The sequence below is a fragment of the Corvus kubaryi genome, unplaced genomic scaffold (genome assembly GCF_017639235.1).
Source record: "Corvus kubaryi isolate FWS band 111438036 unplaced genomic scaffold, C.kubaryi_AGA036_p1.0 37308, whole genome shotgun sequence".
NCBI lineage: Eukaryota > Metazoa > Chordata > Aves > Passeriformes > Corvidae > Corvus > Corvus kubaryi.
The window spans coordinates 861,075-888,461 of NW_024581096.1; the positions used below are offsets into that span (position 1 = coordinate 861,075).

At 47.4% G+C, this 27,387-nt stretch overlaps 1 protein-coding gene across 5 annotated transcripts in view; it reads right to left on the reverse strand.

Moving 5' to 3' along the window:
* The window catches only part of CTIF (cap binding complex dependent translation initiation factor), a 143,383-nt gene that overhangs the window by 83,651 nt on the left and 32,345 nt on the right, over positions 1 to 27,387 (reverse strand). For 3 of the 5 annotated variants that reach the window (XM_042028194.1, XM_042028195.1, XM_042028193.1), the window contains exons 4-7: positions 22,019 to 22,141; positions 17,956 to 18,029; positions 17,034 to 17,138; positions 13,040 to 13,115 (exon numbers count right to left, since the gene is read on the reverse strand). In XM_042028194.1, coding sequence (XP_041884128.1) covers positions 13,040 to 13,115; positions 17,034 to 17,138; positions 17,956 to 18,029; positions 22,019 to 22,141 — 378 coding nt within the window. The remainder of the gene's footprint in view (positions 1 to 13,039; positions 13,116 to 17,033; positions 17,139 to 17,955; positions 18,030 to 22,018; positions 22,142 to 27,387) is intronic. The other 2 variants (XM_042028197.1, XM_042028196.1) reach the window with 1 other exon arrangement.

Sequence of the window (27,387 nt, forward strand, 5' to 3'; positions counted from 1 at the left end):
AGCTAGACTCTGTCTGCAGAGATCATAGAGCTGCTCCAGCACCAGGAGAAAAGACTAAAAGAAGAACCTGCAGCTTGCTTGCTTTTACCTTCAAACATGGGCATTTGTAAAAAAAGAAAATAGTCTGAATAACAAATCTGTTTGCCTAGGCACTTAAAAATGGAACTACAAATGGTTTCCCTTTCAAGTAAAAAGAAGTGTGTAGCATGTCCCAACCCTGTGGCACAGCAAGAGGAGTGGCAGGGACACCCTGAATTCCACCCTGGCCGTGAGTGCTCTGGCCGTTCCCTCAGAATTCCAGGCAAGACATGGGACAACTCTCCCCCACCTCTGACAGTCTTTCATAACCATGTTTGGTCTTGCTTCAGCTCTTGGAGCACTTGCAGGAGAAGAGGAGTTTCCACCCACCCACCCTGACGAGGCGGGCGAGGGGAAAGAGGAGCCGGCGCGGCGCTCCTCGGATCATGTCAGGTCGCACGTACGTTTGAAGTCGGCCACCGTGTTCTCAGCAGCCAGGAGCAATCTCGCAGTGGCTGCTTCCTCCGCCGCTCGCAGAGCTGATTCTCAGGAAAGCTCTGTAGTGCGAGGAAATCCTGGCCATCGCCAGTGAAGCGTTATCGACGTGGCGAGGAGATAATAACGGCGGGAACTGCCTTACGGCGAGATCGCCACCGTGATCCATGCGGCCGCGCGGTGCCAAGGGCCAGCGAGCCGGGACGCGGCCAGGAGAGGTCACGCATGCTGTTAGGTGGGTAATCGTGTCAAAAAAAAAAAAAAGGGTGGGTTCATACAACTTGATGAGCATCATATGCTCTCCCTCTGGCAAATGCATCAGGTTTTCAGTGCATGATGTGGCTTCCTGCGTTGAACTCTACTTCTCTTAGAAGGCCACAGGTCCCACCTTCTCCTTTGGGAGGAGATGTCATCTAGCTTGGCAGATACCACCTGGAAAGAGAATCATCACTTATGGTGGCAGAACCTAGTGTGGGCTGCAAGTTTCGTGACTGCTCTGGATTCACCAGAAATATCACAGAAATCACAGCAGCCCTCTGACCAGTGTCTGACCTCCTTCCAGAGAGATGTGGGTGGCCTTCATGACGGACAGGACTGGTGGGCACATTCCTGTGGCCCCACAGCACCTCTCAAGACCTTTTGCCCCAGGGATTGCTGGCTCAGACCTTCATGGTCTGTGATAAACATCCGAGGGGTAAGTCATTAAAAGCACTGGCTTGAAAAACTGAGTGTTGCTAGGTGGTGGTGAATCCCTTGAACAAGCACAACACGTCAAGCAGCTGGGCCTCCTTCAGCCCCATCCTTGCTGGAGACTGGACACCTGCAGCACACAGGTTTTGCACCTGCACTGTGAGAACAGCAGAAACTCCCCCTCTTGGATAAGCCAAGAAATGGAGGAGGTGCAGGGCTGGTGAGACATGAGGGTTCACCTTCCCTGGGTGTGGATTTGGCCACTTGTCGACCAAGTGGTGAAGATGCTGCCGTGGATTGTGAAGCAGCACCTAGGCAGGGTAAGGGGACGGATTTCCCCCCACCATGAGAAACACCCATCGGTAACTTCTCCAGGCATAACACTGCACCAGAAATAGAGCTCCTCTGAGACTTCATTTTGTTTTTTCTTTCTTCTTTTTTTTTTCCTTTTCGCAGGATTACTGAGTTCGCGGAGTCTCTCTTTAATGTCACATGTGCGGCTCAGGTCCCTCAGGCCCCAGCAGAAGCAGCCTGGGATATTTGCACAGACCCCTCACAATGGAAGGAAGAGGGTGTAGGAGGGAGGATCAGGCTGCTGACCCCTTTATTGTTCTTGGGCCAGAAGAAAGCTTCCTCCTGGCTTAAGAACCACGGCGCTGAAAAAGTTTTCCAGCCAAAACGAGTCAGATGGAGTCACTGGGTGGCGGTTTTTAATTATTTTTTTTTTTCTTTCTCCTTCCCCTGCCTCCCCCTTCGGTCAAGTGACGGGGAGTCACAGGGTTGTGCTCCATTCACAAAATACCTGCTGCACATCACGTAGTCCTTCCCCCCGACAGCGGGGAAAGGCGCTGTAACCCAAGCAAACGAAAATAAACCTTTTTTTTTTCCTTTCTCTGCAGATTTGAAAAAAAAAAAAAAAAAAAGAAAAAAAGGGAAGAAAGGACCCTGCTCCCAGACTGACGCCTCCAGCGTGCGCCTGCCGGGGAAGGGGTAGGCGGAGGGGGGAAACAAGACGACGATATGAAAGAAAACAAAAACAGCGAATTCTGCTCCGAAAGGATTAAATGGAGGTTTTCCAAAAAAACACCCCACCATTATATAACGAGGCTTAGCTCGGAGTCACCGGGGTCACACGATGCAGCAGACTGGAAAAACCAAAGTGCAGTGTAGCCTTTTAATTGTTAAGCCAACCATAAAAAAAATAAAATAGAAAACCAATATTATGTTCGCACGACACGAAGGTGGCCACTCACATACTGATGGTCAGGGTATTTTTCTGCCCCCTTTGCTCTTTCTGGCTGAAATACCATTCCAGTGTGAGCCTGACTCCTTGCCTTTGCGCTTATCGGGGTGGTGACCTGTTGTGCAGGGACACTGCTGTCTCAGGGCGTGCAGGGACTGCACCGCCTCCCAAAGCCTTGAGGCACACGGGGCTGGCTTTGCTCTGACAGCAAAATAAAGCACAAGTGGAAACCCTATCCCAACAATACAGGTATCAAAGCACACCACCAGGTTTCCAGATCAAAATCTGCTCGCATGGAGATGATTTTTTAGCACACTGGTTGCACCTAGCCACCTGTCATCATCCATAGCCACCTGCCTAGCCCCCAGGTTCTCTGTAACCTTCAAGCTGAGTTGGTTGTATAACCTCAGGAAATCCTGAAGCTTCTTCACCCCTGATGTCTCCCAGCGCTGTCTACACCGAGACAGACTGATACAATTATAGAATCATTTAGGTTGGAAAAGACCTCTAAGACCATTGAGTCCAACCATTCCCCCAGCACTGCCAAGGCCACCACTGCCCCATGTCCCCAGGTGCCACATCCACACGGCTTTTAAACTGCTCCAGGGATGGGGACTCCACCACTGCCCTGGGCAACCCATTTCCACGTTTGACAACCCTTCCCCTGAAGAAATTTTCCCCTAATATCCAATCTAAACCTCCCTTGGTACAACTTGAGGCTGCTTCCTCTTGTCCTGTTGCTCATTACCTGGGAGAACAGACTGACTCTCCCCAGCGACACCCTCCTGGTCAAGCAGTTTCAAGATCCTAGATGTAGGGCTGAACAAGCTCCATGGGCAAGAGGTATGGGAACAACCCGAACAAGAGGAAAACTTTGGAAAACCAAACTTTCACTGACCACAGGCCCAACGGCTGGAGCAGAGCAGCCACTGTTGTCATTCTGTGGTGTGCCCAGGGTGTCCAGCAGCAGCAGTGGGATGGTGCCATCAGGCTAGAACTCTGGAGGTCAGCTTGAACTGATGTTTTCCTTTGAATTACAAGGGAAAATCTGTGTCTTGAATCTTAAAAACTGCCTTTGGTCTGGATTATTGTTGTGGAACAATCATGAAACAACAAGACAGGGTGTCTCACCTCTCCTGCTGCTCCTTCAAACTGTGTACATGTAACTACTGACCCCAAATCATCTCATTCTTATCTAGAAAATGTGCAGCAACCTGAACTTAAGGAACATGTATTTTTATATTTTATTTGTGCAGAGCACCAAGAGGAAGGCTGGCCAGCTGAAGGCACACACAGCCCACCATCTTTAGGAAATAACGCTGCTCACAGATGCACGATGGAGCAAATGTCAGCTCCCCAGAACTAACCAGCAGAAGCAATCCATATCTTCTGTGATACCTACTTATTTTGCCCACCCAAGGGGTCTTATTTCTCCCGGCCAAAGGTAAACAAACAGCTCCTACAAGCTCACATATTTTCTTTCCGTTTGGACAGGGCGCCTCAGAAGAATATACAATGAGAAACGAAATAATGAAGCAGGTCACAAAAGCAGGAAGAAATGAAGCTTTATCATTCTCCAGTGGTTTCTCTGCTCAAACATTACAAGAATTATTAAAAAAAAAAAACAAAACCAAAAAGAATGAAAAAGAAAGCAAGCCAACAATGAGGAGTTTCTCCACAGTAGTATGAACAGGAGAAGAATAAAGAGGAATAACCCTGGGAGACATGGACACAGGGGCAGCATCGCGTGGCCTAAGGTGTGGAGACCACATTCCGCTCGCTATGCCTATTAGCCCCAACAAAATCCTTCAAGCCCACCATCCAGCAAAGGCATTTTGGGGAGGCCACAGAGTTTTCTTTCACTGACCATGCCAGCACGTGTGCATTTGAGCCATTTCCAGAGCCAGCAGAGAAGTTAATGGAGTATCCCTGGAAATGACCTGAGGCCAGGCTGGATGGCTCTCTGAGCAAACTGGTCTAGTGGAAGTCATCCCTGCCCATGGCAGAGGAGTTGGAACAATAAAATTTTTAAGGCCCCTTCCAACCCAAACCATTTCATGATTCTATGATCCTGAAAAAACCAACCACCAAAAGTACTTTTAAAATCATAAAATGAGGGACAATACAAATGTAGGACTAAAAGGACCTCTGGGTTACAGAGCTTGGTCTGCTACCACAGTGAGGACATCATTTAATCCCTTCATAAACAGTCTTTATTTTCCCCGTGGAAGAGACATCCAGGCGTCGTGTGCAGCAATAAATTTCCCACTTAAATGACAATCTTTGACCAAACCACCCTGCATTGCAATAAACACTTACCCTGCCACTAAATACCTATATTTACACCCATAGCTATATATACATCTCTCGAAGCTGAATGGGATTCACTTACCTGCTGCCTCCAGGCAGGAAATTCGCATTTTAAGAACTTCTGGTCTCATTTATTGTATTGCTTTCTATTCCCACAACATCAGAGGAAAGGCAGCAGAAAAGGGTGGGGGAGCTGCTTCTGGTTAAGAAGAAATTTATAAATGTGTCAGGAAACATTAACCTCCTATTTTGTCGGACCAGGGACGAGGACATCCCCCATTAGCAGGATTTTTAGAGAGCGAGGTGTTTCTAGGCTCTCCAGGTCCCTTTGACAACAGGGATGTATGCACGTCTCACTTCTCTGGTCCTGTGGTAAGCCTACATTTTTTGAGAGAGAAAATTCCTTCCTTCCCTTGATTTTATTAAAAATTCATCCCTTTCACAGAGAGCAGGGAAGGGGATTAGGATGTGGAAACAGCCAAGCCAGCAGAAATAGCTGCTTGACCAAAGAGACACTGGGTTTTTACTTGGGATCTTTAGAAATCTGGATTTTTTTTTTTTCTCAGCTACTTTTAGTAACGTTTTTTAAAATTTAATCATTCCTCCACGTTACTTTCACGCTGCAGGAAAGTATTCAGCAAACTCAAGTGAGTGCAGCAAAAAACCCTCTCAGTTTTCTAATGAATCCCCTGAGAAAACAAGGGAGAAGGAAACGTAACATTATTGAGAAGTTAAAACTCAGGCAGGATTTAAAGGGTGTGTTTTGGAGTCTATAGACATGACTGGGAAAAACCAAAACAGGTTTGCTTTGGATATTATATAGCTGCATAAAAGCAAACCTTTCTGAAAGGGAAGTCAGCTGTAAAGCTGGGAAAAACCCAAGTAGCTCCCTGGTGTGTTTCAGCCAGAGCATAATGTGGTGACATTTTTGAGCCTGAAATGCCTATTGAGCTGTTATTTATACCCCAGTACAAATCCCCTTGCCCAAACCAGTTAATTCCCCAGAAAACTGCAGTTCATGGGACTAAAACTACTTGTGGACTCCTTAAAAGTAAAATAGAGGATCTTTCTTCATCGTCCTCCCAGGAACAGCTCTCCCACACTCCTCTTTCTTCGTAGTCCCTGGTCATGAACCCGAACTTCACTACTTCCTATTGGTAAGCCCAGCCTAGTCCTGACATCTCTTTGTGTCCACCCCTCCATCATTCTGACCTGAAAAAAAGCTGCAAAGCAGCCCACATCCCATTATTAATCTTATTTGTGGTACAAACCAGTGCCTGGCAAACTGGTGTCTAAGGAACAGTGATGGTCCAGCAGTGGGCAACCCATGGTGCCCATCTCTGTCCTCCTGAGGCTGGCATGTCCTTAACATGGGGTGGGTACAACAAGGTAGGTGGGGGACAGGGACAGATGGAAATGTGGGTGTTCAGGGGAACATCCTACCCCTGACAGGGCAGCAGCACCTCCACAGAAGGGGAGAACCCCTCAGCACACGTGGAACTGCTCCTTGGTGCAAGGAACATTGCACCAGACTGAGCCCTGCTGGAGCATCCCATGGGAGATACATGGAGCTGAGGATTGTGAGTGCAAAGGTGGGATTGCCAAGGAGTCATGAGATGGGACTTGTCCAACCCCTAAGAACCAGCCTCCCTCAGGGTTTGGTACCTGGGAGAGGGGGGGGTCACAGACACCTTCAGTTTTAACCTCACTCTGCTCACAGCCAAAATGCAGCTCACACCCAAATTCAGCCCCAGGTACAGAGAAACACCTTCAGGTTTCCCCATGCTGGACACGCACTCCGAGCCCAAGGTGGACACAGCAGGATAGAGAGCAGCATGACCTGGCACAGGAGGGTGAGAGACACTGCAGAGTGGGGTTTCTGCTTGGAAAAAGCCTTTGGAAAAGCCTCATTTCCTCTGCCCAGAGCCGTGTTCCAGGGCCGTGCAGCGAGGCCGCAGTGCCCTCTAGTGCTGAAGGGCTCCCCTCGGCCACCAGCCCTGTCCCCTCGGCCACCAAACACTGCCGAACTTCAGAGCTGCAGCACAAACCACCCTCGTCCCTTCCACCTTCCCTCCCTGCTCATCCTAAATCCAAATCCCTGACCAGTCAATCCAACCGGGGTGTGAGAGCATCCCAGCACCTCATATCCTGGCAAGCATGGCAGCCTGGCCCTAATTCTGACCAGCTGACCAGTAGCAGCATAAGGAGCCGCTACGAAACGGGATCTCTGTGCCCACCAGGTTGGGAAGACACCCCCAGGAATTATGAGTCAGCATTGCTACATCTGCCTGAGGGACAGAAGAGTAACACCAGCCCTGAGAAGGGAGAGCCCATCTCATTTTCCACAATCAGGAACCTGCTCTGAGCCATAATAGTGATAATAATAACAATAACAACAACGACATCAACAATAACCATAATAATGATAATAACTGATAATATATAATATACATAATGATAATAAGCAACATTAACAATTTTAATAATGATAATGAGGAAAATAATAATGATAATAAAAATAAGAATGGAAACATCAAAGTTCCTGGCCATTTCTCTAGTGTTTCATTTATGCACTGAATAAGGCTATTGTACGGTATTAGGAAATGAGGTATTAGGAAAAATCTTCTTCATGGAAAGGGCTGTCAGACCCCGGCACAGGCTGCTCAGGACAGTGGTGGAATTCCCATCCTTGGAAGGATTCAAAAGCCACGTGGATGTGGCACTTGGAAACAAGAGTTAGTGGTGGCCTTGGCAGTGCTGGGGAATGGCTGGACTCAGTGATCTTATGCATCTTTTCCAACCTTAATATTTCTCTGATTCTGTGGTATGAAAGACCATCATAATCTTAAAAAGCCACTAGAAGATCTTCCCTTTCCTGCACGTCTGATAAAACCCTCAGGGTTTATGATCTGGTTCAGGGATCACAGGGACTGTGCTCTACCACCAGAGCCCAGGCCTGCAGGAACCTGCAAGGTGATGATCTGCATGGGACATCAGACAGTCTTGGTTCAGACCTCTCCTGTGCTCTGGAGATGCCCGTGGCCTCATCTGCCTTCCTTGGCAATGGTGGCCTTAACTCTGGCATGGGAGTGATGCTGGAGGAGTTACAGGTGACCATGGTAGTTTGCCCTCTCTGTCCCAGGCGCTGTCAGGTGGGTCAAATGCAGCAAAAAAAAGGGCCACGGAAAGCCTGTGTCTCACTGGTAATCATGGCAAACCAAAAGCTTTCTGCTCAGGAGCAGAGCTCAGACTCCCAATACGTTGTGACCTATACTCAAGCAAGCCTTGGCTCTTTGACAGGGACTTTCCACAGCGGTTTTAGCTGTTACTGTATTGGAAAGACCCTTGGGATATGGGCTTGTCAGGCAAGAAACCTTCTCTGAAGGCAGTGCTGTGCCCACACACTCTGGGCAGACTCCAGCAGGAACTGGGGATGGGCAGAAGTAATCCCCCCATTTTGGGGCTCCTAGGGAGGCACCCCACCCTCTTCGTGTTTGGTGGACACATAAATGACACCAGGGCTAGACATGGTGAGTGACAGCAGGGACACAGAGCACAAGGGGCACACACCACATCAACCAGGTCACTCCCAGTGGGAGGGGATGACAGAAGAGGGATCAGCCCACCCCAGATCCACCAGTACAGAACAGCCTGCTAGGAGAGGGCCACATTGCTACGGCCAAGGCTGTGAAAGAGGAGGAATCTGGGTTGCCTAATGTGCTGGGTAAAATGAGAACTGCCCAGCCTTGCAGTGTAGAAAGAGCAGGCAAGAGAGGAGGTAGAGTGGATGACAACTCTGTATGGCGGTAGTAAATAACGCCACACCACCAAAAATCTGTCTGTGAGCTCCAAAGAGACCTGTTCTCCCGCTACCACCTCCCTGGAAGAATCAGTGATCTGCAGGGTCCAAGAACAAGCCCTCACACCAGTGCTGGACACCAATCTCCCCTCCTTGCCTGCAGAGCGACAGCAGAGGGGACATTTGCCCATGATCTACCCTCTCCCCCTGGATACCTGGGTTGGCTTCATCTCTCTTCAGGAACCTTCCATATCTGACCAGATCCACAAGTGAGCTGGTCCATCACTGCACCCTATAGAGCTGACAGGGAAAGGACATGGGTATCCTCAGATGGGAATTACCCAGCCCTTCCCAGACCTCTACACTGAGGTGCAACAAACCATGTCCCAGTGTGTCCATGCCTCCCCTGGGGCAGGAACCCCCAGTGACCAGCCCATGCATAGGTCCCACCTTTACCCACAGGATCTCCACACTGAACTGTAAGGTCTGACTTGAAAATACTTGTCAGTGAGGAGGGGTCCCAAGGAAAATGGACAAAGCTTCCTGTGGGTGCCTCAATTCATGTGGTTCTCCAGCACCAGGAGAAAAGCAGCATAACATCAAGGCTAAAAGAAGAACCTGCAGCTTGCTTGCTTTTGCTGTCAAACACAGGCATGTGTAAAAAAGAAAGGAGTTTAAATAACAAATATATTTGCCTAAGCACCTGTAGGCTGAACTACAAACTGAATCAGGAATCCCAGTACTTCTAATCCTGTTTGGACAAAATCAGGAACACAGTGGTACTAAGAGGAACGTGAACAATTTCAGAGAGTCTGCCTTTCTCCTAAGGAGCTTCTCCCTTGTTTCTCTTCCAACAAGGAAGCTGGGTGACGACCGCAGCCAGAAGAGAAACAAGCAGTTTATTGTAACTGCAAGCATATGACAAAAAGGGTCAAGAATCAGTAAGGAAACGGAAGGAGATGAGCTGAAGGCAGTAAGATGCCAAAACAAATTATATCAATGCCATCTTCCAAGTTTATCACATTACAACAACGAAGCCCAATATGCCTTTCAGAAGTGTCACATTTCTACCTCCTAAAACACAAGACAAGGAGCAGCTGGGCAGTGAAGGCACATTCCCAGCATTCGAAGGAGGGCAAGCCCAGCTTGAAGGCATGAGTCCAGCAAACTGAAAGCCAAACACTGCAATACACCGGTCCAGAAACTACCTGGGACATGTCCCAAAACTCTCTGCTTGTGTCTAGCTAGCATCATTCACAGCACACCCCTGTGACATGCAGCCTCCTGAGTCCTTTGTGAGCTACAGCAGTTCCACAGGAAGGAGGGGGGTGGATCTTGTCTAGAGAAGCTGTGGCTGGCCCATCCCTGCAAGTGTCCGAGGCCAGGTTGGAGGGGACTTGGAACAACCTGGGATCATAGAAGGTGTCCCTGCCCATGGCAGGGGGTTTGGAAGGGGATGAGCATTAAGGTTCCTTCCAACCCAAGCTATTCCATGATCCTGTGATCTTGCAGAACATGACCCCTTGGGTTGTTTTCTCTGGTAAGTGTACAGTTTGCCAAGGGCTCCCTTGCCAAGGGCTCTGAAGACTAAATCTGGGGCCAGGGTACTTGGATGTGACACATCCAAGCCTGAAAGACTTCCCAAGTGTTTGCCAAAGGGAGCAAAAGCAAAAGGCACTGACTCAGCCCTCCCTGTGATGTCTTCATGACGCCAAGGTGGTTATGTGGTCTCCTTCAACAAAACAGCCGATGTGAAAAAGGAGAAGATGCTAAAGATTCTCTCTGCACCTGAGCTGCGCCTCCCGACGCAGCAGATGCTCCCTGGTGTGCAGTAAAAAGCAGATCTTATAAATGGAGAGTACTTATCTTCAAAAGAGTCATTTCTGGCAGCACTTTGGTGAATTAGTGCCCAAATCCTACTGCAGACTCTTATGAGTAAGGAGAGATGAAGAGGTTATGGCTCATGAGCTGAGCCAAGGCAATGACCTCATGAGCTCCCAGCCACGAAACTTTCAAAAATAAAACCTATTCACCAGTGAAAACAAGCACCTCAGATGGATTTTGAAAGAATGGAGCAGGAGAGAGCTTCAAATTACGAGTTGTGGCGAAGGAATTGTGGAGCCTGTGCATGTCCACGAGATGGCAGAGCACACCACGCTGTGACAGCATCCCCAAGGACTGGGATGCATGAATTCCAAACAAAAGAAGAGGATCTGGGGGAGGCTGTTTGGGCTTGTTTTGTTTGTTTTTCCACCTTTCAATTCCCGAATAGTCACAGGCCTTCCTTGCAATATTTTGTTAAAATACTACTGATAGATTCCAGCAGAAAAACTCATGGATAGGGATATTAACACCCAGATATCCAGAACAGTCTGCTTAACCCCCAGATAACCAGAATATTCTGCTCATTAGGGACATCACTGCACCTCTGTGTAGAGATACCCATACAGCCCTGGATGTACACTGGAGATTAGTTCTACATTCATGTCCTGTGTCTATCACACCTTAACACCAAAGGCACGCAAATCTCCAAGCAACCTGCAAGCAAGACTTCCTACCTCTCTCAAATGTGGTGCTTTTAACCTTTCCACAGCTGCTGAAGCCGCCCAGCAGCAAAACATTTGCATCTGAGTCATGCTGGAGGATGCTTGGACTGGTTCAATCACACTGGAGGATGCTCAGACCACCCCAGTGGGGCTGAAGGATGCTCAGATTGGCCCCTCCATCTGTGCACGCCTGCTGTAAGCTACCCATGAGCTCTCAAACACAGACAGAACAGGAATTTATACATCACCAACCCGAAAAGCCTCTTCTTCAGGACGGCACATGAACACAACAGTGTGGGACAACCCTATGGGGTGAGGAGTTTTCCCTTCACAAGCTCACATAAGGGAATATCTTCCCTTATTCCCCACTCACACCCCCACCCCCACTGCTCCACAGAGCCATTTAAAACAAGGGATAAAGAGCTATAAAATCACTGTCAGCATTGCACGATCACATTCAAATCCAGTTAACAATGATATGTCAGGATTAAACCAGCTGTCTGCAAGTATTTCACTTGTCCATGCTGAACAAGATAAACCCCCTCCCAGAGCCACCTGGGTCCTAGTTCCCACAGACAAATGACTGACTGTACATGCCAAGGTAAACACGTCTGCAAATTAATGCAGCACTGCACGAGTCTGCCCGGAGGCACAAACAAAACATCAAATCCAGTACTCCCACTAGGTCTTCCAGCTTAGAGATGTCACACTAACAATTAAGCCAGATATTAATGTATATATTGGAATTAATTAATTGTATTCAATGCACTCTTAGGACACGATGAAATGACAACCAGACCAGGAGGACCTGGCTTATTTAACAGCTGTTGATTAAAACTCTCTTGAAGGAAATCAGCTCCTCGCACCAAAGATGGTTTGATTCTTCATTTCCAATTATTCCCCAGGGAAACTAACCTTATTTTGCAGAATTAATGGGGTTTGTATCAGCTGAACTTGATATTTTTTCCCTGTGACCTAAAGTCCAGACATACCAAACATGGAAGAGACTGAGCAGGAAGCAGCTGCAGGCAGTGCTCCTCCCTGCCAAAGTCAGCTGCCCTTCTCCACTCCTTCATGTATTCAGTGCCAAATAGCTCACCCAAAAGAAACAGTAAGATAGATTGTCACATGGTCTGCAGGATGAGCAAAGCTTTTCCTCACATGATGCGTGAGCAAGAAGCCCGGTGAGCTCTTGGCTGAACACTGAAAAGGGTAACACTACCACAGCACACGAGATGTTTTCATCCTTGCCTCTGGAGGCAAAGAGATTTCAGCAAAAACACACTGAGCACCCTCAGAAACTTGCCTAGCTCAGTGAACTCAGCTCCTTTGAGGACTAGGGCTCTGTAAAATGAAAAATTGTATGATGCTGACAAATTGATTTATTCAACCTCATTTCTGAACTGTGGGTTCTCATCCTGCCATTCCCCAACATCCACACATCCAGAGGTCATTTAACCAGAACTGCCAAAACTGGGCTGTAAAGAGAGATCTGGGGAAAAAATAGGCTAGAGAAAACACACACAGGTGGATTATAACTGCATATGAACATACCACTGCATATTTCCCAAAAGGGAAATACCTGGGTCAGCACAGAGGCACTGCTGGCTTCCTGACAGCAACTTATTTTGGAGCTGTCAGGAGGGGTTGATGCTTTTCAGAATCTCCTTTTTTTAAATGTAGGAGCCCTGTGTACGTGTACATACACAGGTATGTAACGCCCTCAGTGTATCACCTCCCCACAAAGCCTCCATGGTCACTGCCCTTGCCCAGCACTAATATCCAAAAAAACAGGCACAAATCTCCATCCCAACCCCCAAAGGACCACAGCCCAGCAGCTTTCCCACTCCTGAGAAGGGTTTCCTAAGGGAACACAAGGCAGGGAAGACGCTGCTGCTGGTCTCCACTGTGGCAGGGGCAGATGTCCTTGTCACCTACCTGCCACACTGGAAGGACTTTCTCTATGTCGTTCAAGTTGATGCTGTCACCATCCTCGTACTTCCCCTTTCCAAGCCTGTGGCAAGAGGAAAACAAAACAAAAGCACGTGAAAACGCGCTGGGGACACAGTTAATTTTCTATCACGGCACAAGGGGAGTATCAGTTCTTACTGCAAAGGCCTCTCACGGAAACAAAGAGGCTCTCTCTGGAGCAAGTGTGCTGTGCCTCCAAAACACTCCCACGCAGGCGTAAAGCTGTTAATACAAAATTAAATGCTTTGCTCAGTCCTCTACACCTGCACCATCTGCCACAGCTTGCAAACACTTTTGGTAGTAGCAGCAGTGAGAAAACCAAAGGCAGTTCTGAGCCCAGGGTGACTCGATTTCCAGACCAAGCAAAACTGAAAGCACAGCCCACCTGGACAGCAGAAATGAGAGCACAAGAAGAGTAATGAAAAGCGTTTCCTTTGAAGCACTGCTCATTTGCTGGTCTCCACAGGAGCTCCAGCTCCCCTGCTGAGAAAGGTGTCGAAAAATCAGCGCAAACACACACCTCAGACAGGAAGTGGCAATCGATATAAATATAAACAGACAATTTGAAAGACAAAGAAATTGGGGTGAGAAGTCAAGCACTCCCATACCACACACAGAACTGGCAGCTGAAGCACTTTCTTGGAACAAGAAAGGAAAAAAACCAATCCAAAGATAATTGCTATCTGGATGCAGAGAGTTTGTGATGATACAGAAAAAGAAAAAATGGTCAATAAATATCACCTCTCTACGTTCAAAAAAACAGAGATGATCTTTTTTATTATGCAAGAATGATAAAGTACTTTTTTGTCAGTTAGAAGCAAGATATTGTTAAATAAGATACAGTAGAGACTTTGGCAGCAGCAGACCCAGGTAATCAGTGCCTAGAAGTCAGAGAAAAACATATCTTGGAATTAGAGAAAATGGGAGAAAAAAATTGAGAAAAATGGTGTCTGCTGAAGTACCAGGCTCAAAAACCAGCAAGCTGAAGGGAAGCAATTTCATTAACCTTAATCAACTTGAGCACCCTGGTTTAGTAAAAGGTGTCTCTGCCCATGGCAGGGGGGTTGGTCTAGGCCATCTTGAAGGTCCCTTCCAGCCCAAACCATTCTGTGCTTCTATGTTTATAGGAAATCAGAGGTGTTCAACAATTGACTTTCCATCACAGATAAAATCCTGACTTTGATTTACAGAGGGAAAAACATAGTGTGTGTACACATACAGAAATACATGTATGAAAAAAAATTGATACATATGTATTTATATAGATGAGAAAAATCGTGTCACCCATCTGGGGACAAATAATGCCAGCTGCAGGTGCAGAACACAAGTGTATTGTAGGAAAAGGTCATCTGGAAAGAGTGGGGACCACCCCAGGCTGAATTTCTGATGCTGAACTGTGGCAAAAAGGCAGGGGATGAAGAGGAGGCAGGGATTAGGGGGATGAAGGCAGCTTCCCTCTAGAAACAGCGTGGCTGAGCCCCAGTTACAGGACCACAGGCATGGCCGCAGTCACGTTTCAAAGAGGTGGTAGAGAAATTCCTTAGAGTACCTGAAAAACTCAAGTGATACATGTGCTTGGGAGATACCTGGAATGAAGAGAAAATACCAGCTACAAAAGGTTGTTTGATCTGAAAGAGTAAAAGCAGAGCAAGAGCTAGGGCTGGAAATTAAAGCCAGACGAATTCAGGTCAGAAACGCGGTACAGTTCCCCGGTTTTTCTTAACTGCTCCACTTTTGATATTCAGCATGCAACCAAACTTCTTCCAGTAAAAGCAGATGTCTTCCTGGAGGAAAACACTTCACCCAAGCAAAAGTCACTTGAGGTCACACAACTGGATGCAACTACATGGCCAGCCTTAGGCAACTGATCAGATTAAGGAATAAAATGGTTCTTTTAGTGTTAAAAGCACACACTGAACAGCATATTCCTTTTTTTTTTCCTTTTTTTCCTCTATTATTTTTTTTCACTGCACAGCTAGATTGTTAAAAAAAGCTTCCCATGCAAGCAAGAGGGAAAATGCCTAGCTTGCAGGTAGAGATTCACGGAGGCTCAGCAAGCAAATCTCGGCACAGATTCACCATGGAGAGCTGATGAATGCACAGCACAGTGAGCTTTAGAAGTTAAAAAATAAGAACCATTTTGTCCTCCTTTGTGCTTCCTCTGTTCTGGCCAGGTTACTTACATGGCATGCACTTTGGGAGATGCACGGTTTGTGCTGATAATATCTGCTTAACTTTTCTGCAGATACACTAATTCTTCCTCCACTTTTGCAGCTGTAATATTTAGGAGTGATTAAATATCTCTCCTCCACACTGCCTCCTCTACCTTGTGGGCATTCACAACACAGCAAGAACCAGAGGAAAACCAGAACACCAACCCTGCTGCATCCTCCCTGCATATAGCAGGTGTCACTGACAGGATCACCTGGCAAGTGCCATCAACCAGGGGGCACATTGTATCTTCTCTTACAGAGGAAGCATATTATCATATTATATCTTATCTTACAGACAGCCCCTTCATCTCATTTTTCAAACCCATCTGAAAAAATGGGAGTAAACGATGAGACGTAGTGACTTAGAGAAATTTAGTGTTACATTGTTCCAAATGTTCTGAAAATTGCTCTTTACAAACCTGCAGTATGCCTTACAGAGCAGGAAAAATAGGTTGTGTGAGTGCTCCTGTCCCTGTACTGTACAGCAGCCTCCTGCAGATGCTAAGCCTGGGCTGGTGTGGGATTGCTGGCCTGGCTGGATGTTTCTAATTGTTTCCAATCAACTGTTCTAATAACAATTCTAATCTTGTCTTCTAAACAAGATGTGCAGACCAGGCATATGGCACTGGACAGTACTTTGGCAAAACCAAGTTATCAGCAGAAAAATGTCTCCAAGAGGAGATTTCCATCCCTGCAAACAACATGGCAGTGATGGAACATCAGCTGCAATCTTCCCAACCCCATCTTTTAGACCTGTTCTGATTTTTGCCTTCCTCTATGCTCTGAGTGATAGGGTGAGGAAAACCTGATCTATAGAATCATGGAATTGTTATGGTTAGAAAAGACCTCCGTGATCACCAAGTCCAACCATTCCCCCAGCACTGCCCAGGCCACCACTAACCCAAGTCCCCAGGTGCCACGTCCACAGGGTTTTTAAATCCCTCCAGGGATGGGGATTCCACCCCTGCCCTGGGCAGCTGTGCCAGGGCTGGACAACCCTTTCTGTGAAGAAACTGTTCCTAATACCCAATCTAAACCTCCCCTGGTGCAACTTGAGGCCTTTATCTCTTACCCTGTCATTTGTTACATGGGAAAAGAGCCTGACCCCCACCTGGCTGCACCCTCCTGTCAAAGAGTGATTGCTTCTCCATCTGCAGAGAACCTGCAGAGAAATGATGATATTCAACCAAGCAACACTGGTGAGCCACTTGGTGCCAGCACATTTATTTGGTTTGACCAACCAACAACCAGTAAGGAAACCAGAAATACCAGGGAAGCCCGTGGAGGCTGACACCACCAAAAGGAGCTGTTTAATGTTTTCACAGTTTTATGAAGTGCATTGATGCTCTCTCCTTCCCTGAACTCTTGCTAGGAAGAACAGTGGAAGCCTGTCACTCACAGGAACTGCAACCAGGTCAGCACTAAGCCAGGATCTTTCCTTCAATATCCAGAGATGTTTAAATCTAGGACACCTGGATCTAAGAGGCTTGGATCCTGAGTTATTTAAGCACTGAAATCTATCAAGCAATGCAAAAACAAAGAGAACAACTCTGCTCCAGCCCAGAACTGGGTGACAGAGGAGCCAGACAGACTGATTGTGGCATCCTCAAACTCTGTAAGTGTAAGTGGTCCAGTGCTTCTTCCCATGTCCTCCACGTGAGGCGTGCCACCACACCAAAGTTCCTAGAGCAAGGGAGAAGTTAAGAGACCCTTCCTGGAGAGCACAGTATTGCAGACACAGCACTCACCCTTCTCTGTCTATGTGAGGCAATGGGTGTTTGGAGGTGTTTCGCAGCTTTCTGTGAAACTGGGTGAAATCTAGTTTTTCAGGCTGCAAGTCCCACGTTGCACCACTAGGAGAGAAAAACAGGGAAAAACAGAGAAAGGAAGTCCACTACTAATTAAACACCACTGAGCTGAAGAGCAGAGGGCACATCGGAGCCTGCAGACAAGGAAAGCTGGCATTTCTGGGAGCACCACTCCCTGCTGCAGAGCATGTGAGCCTCCAACCTTCACACTTACGCATCTCTTTTAATTTCATTTTGTCTTGTTTTTTAGGTATGCTGAGCTCTTGTGGCTTGATCTAAGCCTCTAATTTTGATACAGAACACATCCTGCAAGATATACTCGCTCTCTGTACCAAGAGGGTATACCAACAGGTACTGGTCTGGTCCATGCAATGATGTTCTCTCTTGTCCTGCACAACCTGTCTGCTCCAGTGACTCAACACATGCAGACTGTGCATAAAACCAGACAGAAAGCATATTTCACTGCTTTTCCACACTGAGGCAGTAGCTAAGAAGCCAATACATGATGGTATCTCCAACTAATGGGAGAGTAAAATCCCAGAGCAGTAGCTCAGAGCTGACTCAAGCCTTGCCTGTGCAGCTCTGGGGTGACTGTAAGTAATTGTACTGGTATCAGTTTCAGGTGTTTGGAATGCAAACCCACCCAGTGGCCTCTCCAAAGCACACAGGATACTTTCAATAGATTGTGCTTGGTGCCACAGGTTAAATGGGGATGGGGAGGAGGAACAGTGATGTCAGTACTACCAGGGTACTTTCTGGTGTCTGGGTACCAGCAAGATGGACACACTGGTGAAGGCTAAGAGAAGGTGTGGTCCATCTTAAGGGTCCATCTTTCTCTTAAAGTATTTTAAAACCAGCTTACCTGAAGGAGTCAAAGGTGTTGGCAGCCCAGATGTCTGTGCCCAGCATGTCAAGGTTGCTTTCCTTGTTGCCATTCTAGGAGAGAGGGAAAGGAGGTTACTTGCAAGGAGGCGCATGGAACTATGTGAACCACGGCACAGCCTCTCCCACCACCAACCACGGAGGTGTCTTGGCTCTGGACAAGGAATCCTGTGCTCCTGTGTGAATCCATGCTCACTGCAATGCAGAGACCCCTCATCTGCTGCAAAACTGCACCGTGAAGGCAAAGAGTGACAGTTTCAGCCTTAGGGACACAGAGCTGTGCACAACATGGAACAAACAATGCACAAGCTCAGCTCTGACTCCAGCCCTGTCCTCCTGCCCCATGTCCACAACCATGATCCACCAAAGTCCAGGGGGAAGGCTGAGATTCACAAAATCACAGAATCATTTACGTTGGAAAAGACCTCCAAGACCATAAAGTCCAACCTGTGCCTGATCCCCACCTTGTCACCCAGCCCAGAGCATTGAGTGCCTCATCCAGGCATTCCTAGAACACCTCCAGGGATGTTGACTCCACCAGTACCCTGGAAAGCCTGTTCCAGTCCTTACAACCCTTTCCATGTGGAAATTCCTCCTGATGTCCACCCTGAGCCTCCCCTGGCCCAGCCTGAGGCCGTTCCCTCTCCTCCTGTCCCTGTTCCCTGCCAGCAGAGCCCGACCCCCCCGGCTGCCCCCTCCTGTCAGGGACTTGTGCAGAGCCACAAGGTCCCCCCTGAGCCTCCTTTGCTCCAGCCTGAGCCCCTTTCCCAGCTCCCTCAGCCGCTCCTGGGGCTCCAGCCCCTTCCCAGCTCCGTTCCCTGCCCTGGACACGCTCCAGCCCCTCCATGTCTCTCTTGTCCTGAGGGGCCCAGAGCTGTCCCCAGCACTGGAGGTGCCTCAGCAGTGCCAGCACAGGGGACGGGCCCTGCCCTGGGGCTGTGGCCACACCCTGGCTGGGACAGCCCAGGGGCCACTGGCCTCTTGCCCACTGGGCACTCCTGGGCTCATGTCCAGCCCCTGGCACCAGCACCCCCAGGGCCTTTCCCCATGGGCATTATAAGAAACCTCCAGCCAACAGTAAAACACCTTGAATTTCCCTGTGCAGCTGCTTAAGTTAAAATGGACAACCCAAAGCACGAGCAACTAAAGCAAAGACCTCACATATGCTATTCAAAGCCCCTTCACAGTCATCACCCCTCACATGTCCTCCCTGCACAAAGAGGGATGCCCTCTCCACCCTTTGCAGATGAACTAAAGCAGGTTGGATTCTGCCATTCAAGACCATTCAAGAAATCAGACTTGACTCAGTCTGGATGGATTGAATGCATTGCAAATAGCGAATCCCATATTAACTGATTTTCCCCTCAACATTTCTTATTCAGATTACTCATAATCTCGCACATACTCAGATTATTTAAGCATTTCAGTCCAAATGGTTCCACTCTGGCAAAACACAGAGAACCTGGATTCCATCTATTCCCTACCATATAACTTCTGTCATTTTCAAGTATTATTAATATTAACCAAGACACTAGAAACTCATAAAAAATGTGACCATTTCTTAATGAAGTCCCAGAGCTCAATCTGCTCACAAAGTGAGCAACACTCTCCCAACCAATGTCAGGACACATGTCCTCAGTGAACAGATGGTTACACTTTGCAGTTATTTCCAGCATAACAACCAATTCAGACACCAGAAACTCCAAACACAGACAGGTTGCTCCCTTTTTAGTCTCCTCCAAGGGGTTTATGGATTATGATTTTAACCCCTGGGGATTTGCAAGTTGACATGTCTCTGCTCAGAAACAAACTACCAGAAATACTAATAACTCCCATGATCAGTTACAGAAGATGAGCTTTTTATTTTAGGCAAATGTAAGCATGATTTTCTACCACCAAGCAGAGGAATTAGTTTTTTAAATCCTTACAAACATCCAAATGCAGTAAAATGGAAGTACACAGGTGCAAGTTAGCATAGCTGTCACACAAAGAAGAGAAACCTCTTCTTGCAGACAAATCCATTTCAGGTGGTGAGGAGGTCAGGCAGGTCCAAGGCAGCAGCTGGATGCTCTCACCCAAACCTGCTCCTCCTAGAGGATGTCCCCACAACCTCTTGGAGAGACTCCAAGCATCAGCCAGACTCCACAAAGACAGTGCCAGGCCCCAACGATAACACACCTTGCCATTAAGTCGTGAGTCACTGTGGTCATTTCAAGACACCCTTTTGGTGTTCCATGACCTGTCTTTAGAACCAGTTCCTGTCTCAGCTCATAGGACAGGGAGCAGCCTTGCAGCCCCGTGCTGCAGGGAGCTTACTAAAATGCTCACAGCACAGTGCTAAGACTTAATAGTAAGACTTGAAAAAGCCAGTTCTCAAATCCAGGTACAAAAAAGATTAAAAACTGCATGTATTTAAGAAAAGCAGTGACTTGCTGTCAGTCCCCCCAGGACTGCAATTATAACCATCAGCAATTTTAACATGAAGCTCCCAGTGACCCCACCCTCAGCTTTAGATCATCTTTTTCACTGAGAAGTAGTTAGTACTGCTGAAAATTAATTAATTCACTAGCAATGATGATTGAGAGACAGACTTTCAAGAGTAACACCAGTACTCTGAGAGATGAGATATCCAGTGAAGCAGATCCTCCACACCGTGCGGTTCAAATGCACGTCCACAACCTCTGTCCTCCAGCCCTTGTGAGCACAAATGACCTCCATCCACTGCTGCCCAGCCCCTGTAGCTGCCCAGACAAACAGGGACAGGCCCACGTGGACTCTGGCTGTTTACCATGCATGCAGCTTCAGCAAATTCCCCACAAAGTCAGCATTAGCATGCATGCAGCAGCGTTCCAAAGCCCAACTCAGCATCCCACCTCTTGCTGCTCCTCATTACCATTCTCCAGAAAACAAATACGAAGTCATGCCCTTCGTTGCACAACTGCAACCCTGTTAAATCATCACTGCACACAGAACAACACCAAGTGGCCACCTGGGTCCCTGGTATAAATTCAGGGCTCATCCAGAGCCATGTGTTACTTAAGCGTTTTTCAGTTCTGAGCTTGAAGAGCTTCCCCCACTTTTCCTCCTTCTCAGCTGCCTACAACCCCTGGCTGCACTTTGGTAGAAAATAAAAAAAGATGAGATAGATACTGAACTGTCTGAAAAGGCTCCAATTAAGCATTTCCTTGTTGAAAACTGCAAGCTTTCACATGAAAAATACAGATAAAAGTATAGCAATTTTGAGGAAGACAATATTATCCCTACTCAAAGAGAGAAGGTATGTTGAAAAGGACCAGAAAGGACCATCACTTTCTAGACACAGCCAGGTTCTGCGGGTCCTGTCCCACCACAGCACGGCTCAGGAGGAAAAGCTATTTCCTCAAGCTCTTCGGGAGGATGAAAGGATGAATGGACCAGGACTCTGAGCACTGGCTCCCGACCTCAGTCTGCCCTCCACTGCTGGCACAACGGGGGCTCACATGTGCATAGAGGAGAGCGACTCCCAAGAGAAGACAGGAAGACAGAGGCTGACAGAAACTAACAGTCTGAGTTCAAGGATGGACCTAAGACCATACAAAAAGTGAATTCTTAGAGTCTTTTGCAGGGTAGGAAGGTAACTCCCCATCTAGCCCTGCAGACAGCTCACACAGAAGGCAGCTGGACTCAACATCACCATTTAACACTATCTATGTGCTGTCCACTCATCTTTCAACTTCTAATGAAGACCTGCCAGCAAATAATTACAAACCATCTCTTGATTTCCCAAACTGAAATACTCCAAGACTTCAAATACAGAAAAAATCCCTGATTTCCTTTGCACTTAACCAGCTGACTAGGGACTTCTTTCCCAATATTAAGGCACTCTACACACCTCAGCGGGTCACACATCATGAGTGAATTAAATAGGTCTTTGAAGTGTCCTTCACAGCTGACATGCACCCACACTTACGTGTGACACACACCACAAACATGTCGTGAGGAGGATGCCTCCAATAAGCAGCAAGCACAGGCCACAGCTTCGAGCACGTCACTACCAGGTATACCTTGGTCGATTGCCTGAACTGGCTGCTTCTCCAGTGGCTGCCAGACCTGGATCCAGAGCCCTGCCTGGAGCCCGACCCTGGCCGGGATCCTGTGCTTCCACTCCTGCTGTGATCCCACTCATCCTGAAAACAACAAACAGGTTGCTTTAGTCAAGGGCAACTCTGCCCCACACACTCCAAAACCACCGACCTGGCAGGACAGGAGAGCTCCAGCTCCCAGGCCACTCGTGCTGGCACCTACAAAACCATGCCCATGACCAGCATCCTGATTGTGGGGCTTCCTCTGGGTCCTTTAACATGTTCTACTTACACATTGCAAAAGAATGACACTCTGGGAGGCTCTGATGAAGATAAGATTTGGCCCTAGTACTCTAGTGTTTGCATGGGGAAAAATAATACTTACCTTCTCTATCTTCATGAGGATTAATTATGCATATTCATCTACCCCACATCCTCTAAAGCTGCTTAAGGGTATTTGGACAATGTCCTTAATAACACGCTTTAACTTTTGGTCAGCCCTGAATTGAGCAGGCAGTTGGACTGGATGACTGTTGTAGGTACCTTTGAACTGAAATACTCTCTTCTATCCATTCCATTCCATTCCTTTTACAGAATCGAAGAATATCCTGAGTTGGAAGGGATGCACAAGGACCATCAAGTCCAACTCTTAAGTGAATGGCCCGTACAGAGATCAAACCCATGACCTTGGTGTTTTTAGCACCATGCTCTGATCTAGTGAGCTAATCTCAGGGTCAATTCCATTCCATTCCATTCCATTCCATTCCATTCCATTCCATTCCCATTTCCTTAATTCCCCTCCCAGGCCCCGATCAACTTCTCAGTCAGTTTTCCCACTGCTCAGCCCACTGCTGGAGTCCAGCTGCACACATGGCTGAGAACTCTGGTAGTTCACCAGGAGACACATTACACAAGTAACTATTTTTGTCTCTTAAGGAGCTGTGCCTGATGTTCTCCTTTATTCTCTCACTTGTTGTGCTGTCAAGTAAGCTGCAGGTTTCTTGTTCAGCCCTCAGGGCATAATGGCTCATTTGAAAACCAGAATAACTCACCTGACCAGCTCTATCCAAATACCCCACAAGGTGCTTGGGGAAAAAGGTGGATATTGTCAAGGTAATTACTCCAAAGGCTTGGGAAAGGCTTTTAAAGTGACCTAAAATGATTAAAACTCCATGATATCACAATGTGCAGAATATTCAACTCTTCCAAGTACTCTGAAAATCTGGGAAATACAAAGGGAAGCCTATGTTCTAGGACTGGTGTGAGAGCTGACACTTCAAAAGTGTTTTTCATGTCTCAGACGTCCTCATGGGGCTACATGCCATGGGCTAAGGCAAGGGCAGGGCCACCTTGGCCTTCAAAGTCAAAAGGATTCACCACAACAGCCAAGTCCAGGCCATTAATTTGAGGGCACAGCCCAGGCCCCAGCTTCACAAGTGCCACCTGACTGGGATGAGGCAGGAAGACAACTGCACAGCAGAACCTAGACTACCTAAGGTGATGCTACCCAGTGGTCCAGCATGGACCTTGATGTACATTCACCCAACACAAGGAATTGGAAGCAAAACACTCCAGTGCTGGTTTCTGCATCGCTCCAGCTGGACATTCTCCACACTGCAACCTTGTAAGTTTTAAGCAAGCTCAAATACACTGCAGTGTTGACTTCAAAAGAGATTATCTAGTTTTCAAGTTGTATATAAATGAAATCTGAAAGGTTGTGATTATTCCCACTGACAGTTAAAGTACCTTCTTCCCTTCTCATCACACCCTGACCCAAATCTCCCAATGGCTGAGAAATACCAAATGGCACAAAAGGAGTTGTTCAATTGGCATGGAGGGAAAAAAAACTTGGTGGATGTCAGGCAGGCCACTTAAGGAAGCCCTGGGGAAGAGCCAGCCTTGCAGGCATCCTGAGAAGTGAGAAATACGTCCCTTGACATGGGAAAGATGTGCACCAACTGAAAAGGTGGTTGGGAGAAATGCACCTTCACTGCTCAATGTTTGAAGGATTAATTGTATCCTACACACTGAACACCTTGTTCACCCACACATACAAAATTTCTGTGCCAAATGCTATGGTGGGACCAGGTCAGCACACGCACCCTTTGCTTTGAAAGACATATTGAAAATAAACACTGTTCAGTTATACTCAGTTGACACAACTTTTAGATCCTTCAGACAATCCAAGGTGTTGCAAATTCCAGAAATGCAGCTGGCCACAATAAAGCCCTTGTGAGAAATGAGGATATTGGTACCACTGTGCATCAGTGTCCACCGAGAAAAGCCACTGGATACAGCACAAACCAGTTAGATCACAATCACAGATGGTTTTACTAAATCAGCTTGTCTCCTGGCTCTAACTCATGGCCTGGGGCTTCTGCCCTGTTTGCCTTCCTTACCTTTATCAAGCACTGATACTAATATTGAAAAAACCAAATCATTTTTAAAATGAAATTGTTACACCAAAAACTGTTGAAACGTCTGCTGAAGATACAAACAGTCCAAACTGAGTATGGCCTGAATACCCTCAAGTTCAAACTCACCAGCAGAGCCAAGCTCAGTATTTCCCCCAAATTTCTGACTCATTGCCACAGATGAACAACTTTTTACTGCTACCTTACTGACAGGGATTCAAATCTCCAGAATGAAAATACAACCCTCAGAAACAATCCCAGACATTTCTGGTGGCTTTGTGTCCTGCAATAAAGCTTTTTCATGCTAAAATGGACCCTCTCTGCAGACCTTGTGTGGGAGCAGGGCTGCTCGCACCAACCTCATGGGTGATGCTCAAGGAGTGGGTGAGAGCACGCAGGTAATGATTGCTCCTTAAAAAAACAACCAAGCAACAAAACCCCTTCACCAGCATCATTGCAAAGTCCATAAAAACCCATTCCTCCCAAGCCCACAGAGGCAGCTGGAGTCCAGCAGAAAGCCATGGCTTGGCACTGGTGAGATGTGGCACTGCTCTTCCGCCATCCTGCACCACCACCTGCATGTGTGCTCTACACAGGGCTCCTGCTAAACAAACCCAGCGTGCTGCACGAACAGAATTGTCTGCCAAAGCTGACAAACACTGAAGAAACAGATGTAACGGCACAAAGCCCTCCAACCTTTGCCTCCTGCTGACCCAATCCCCCATCACCTGGCCCCATTACTCTGCTGTGCCCTCAAAAAACCAAGGCTCTCCCAAACTCTTCCCACATAGTCCTTGAACTCTTGCTCCTATTTGGGCTCTTATTTGGGCTCCTCCACCTACCATTCGTGGTCTACACTCATCAGCAGGAGATGGGACTTAGGAGCCACACTTTGGGACTGGAAGGGAAAACACCATCCCTCCAGAGACTGATTCCCAGAAGCTGCTGAAACCCATGCCAATCCTTCTGGCCAAGCTCTGCACCTTCTCAGGAACAGTCAGGCCCGTGCACATTACCACTGTCAGCAGCCCTCCTTTGAAAACTAGCTGTCAAATCTAACATTTGCATTTTAATTAGCAATAATCATATGTTTCACTTACACTGCAATTTTCACCTTTGCAGCGAGCTCTTTGAGGCATGAACTAATTAATCCTGCTGCCTTTGCCAGCTCAAGAGTTAATACTTCCTGCTGCTTCAGTGCAAGTTTGAAAATCCTATTTGCAGAAAAAGGAGATAAGTTTCCCCAGTGCAGAAGCCATAAATGGAAACACAGTGATCACCTACGTAGTTGCTCTCAGTGATGACAAGTATGGGTGAAGTGGGCTGTGCTGGTAGAGATGTAGATCAACTCTGGCAGCAGCACAAGTTTTAGTGTCCTGAAGATATCAGTGGATTCTGGATGGGATTCATGCTCAATTGTATGTAAAAATTTCAATATTCAATGTACAGCACTCACAGGTAGGCCAGAGGAAAAACAACAGGAAGGTGGAGGAGCTCTCAGGCCCCAAAAACCTCTGAGATATTCCCCAGGATAACAAGGGTCACATCTGTGCCTAGGAGATCCCTAGATCAAGTTGTGGGGTGTCCTTCCAATGACTCCTCAACTTTGTTTTAAATCCTGGTCAGAACAGAAAACAGCTATTGTGTAAAAGGCCCTTTTTGAGTTTTTTTCTGCAGTGGAGGTTTTCATGCACCCAATTTGTACTGCTGCCAAATCTTCCCATTATGCAGAATTTTTGCACTGCACTCCAGGCATCTCCCTAGACCTGTTTCAGAACAACCACTCCAATCTTTCTATGGAAAACCAAAGGCTTAATTATTTTAACAATTCAAAATACACCTTTAAAAAAACCCCAACAACAAACCAACCACAAGATTCCTCTAAATATATTAGTAGGGTAAACTTTCTAGTTTCTTTCTTCTCACAAGTATTACATAATGCTATAAGAACATCAGAAATTGTTATAAAAATGTCATGCAGTAACCCCAACCCCTTTGGCTCTGCTCCTTTTGTCCCCAGGTCTCTGTCCACCTTCCCCAGCCCTCTCCAATCTGCAGAAGGGACACCAAACGGCACTTTGAGCTCTTCTTCCACCACAGAAAGTAAGGTTTTATCTATACCTGTGTCTCAATACAGGACCAAAGGACCTGATGGACTTGGAACTAGGAGGTTAAGCTTACAAGATCTTTCTGGGCTACCTGGGAAAGGATCAAGCCTGTGTGGTTGTGTTTTTTGGACAACACTGGAAGAGCCATGCTAGCCAAGGATGTGCTAGATAGCTCGTTTACACACAAGGATGAAGAGGAGGAACACTGAGGGCTCTCGGAATGGCACTGGGAACTCCAGATGTGCTACGGAAACCCATCAGCAAGACCCTGTCCCAGCCTCAGGGGAAATTGCTCACGTCATCCCTTCCCTGCCTGGAGCTTCAGCACTGGCTGACCTATTCATCCAAACCTGGAAGGATGGAGACCTCAAAGGTAAATCAGGTCTCACAAAAGTAAGTGTGGGAAGCTCTGCAGTGGGCAGACAGCCATCACCCGGTCCTCCCCACCCAAATGGAAACTGAGGGTGACAAGATGTCCTCTCACATGAGTCACTGGTGACACCAGGCCTAGAAGACACCTCTCTCCACCCTCAGAAGCAACAGTTCTCCAAAGCAGGCAGCAAAGCAGTGAAGCATCTCCCTCCCAGACCTCCTGGCACCCGAGCAGGTGTCTGCTTCACAAGAGGCCACGGTGCTGCTCCGTGAGGCCAACCCCAAGGCCCAGAGAAAGTTACACCTATATGGCAGTCCTCTCCAACTGCAGTTGCATTCACCAAATGAGGAAGCATCACCCAGCAATTACAGGCAGAAAAGTGACTGGTTTCCTCAAAGCTGCTCTTTGATCATGGGCAAGTCACTCCACTTCAAGTTCTACTTTCTTCCTCCATCA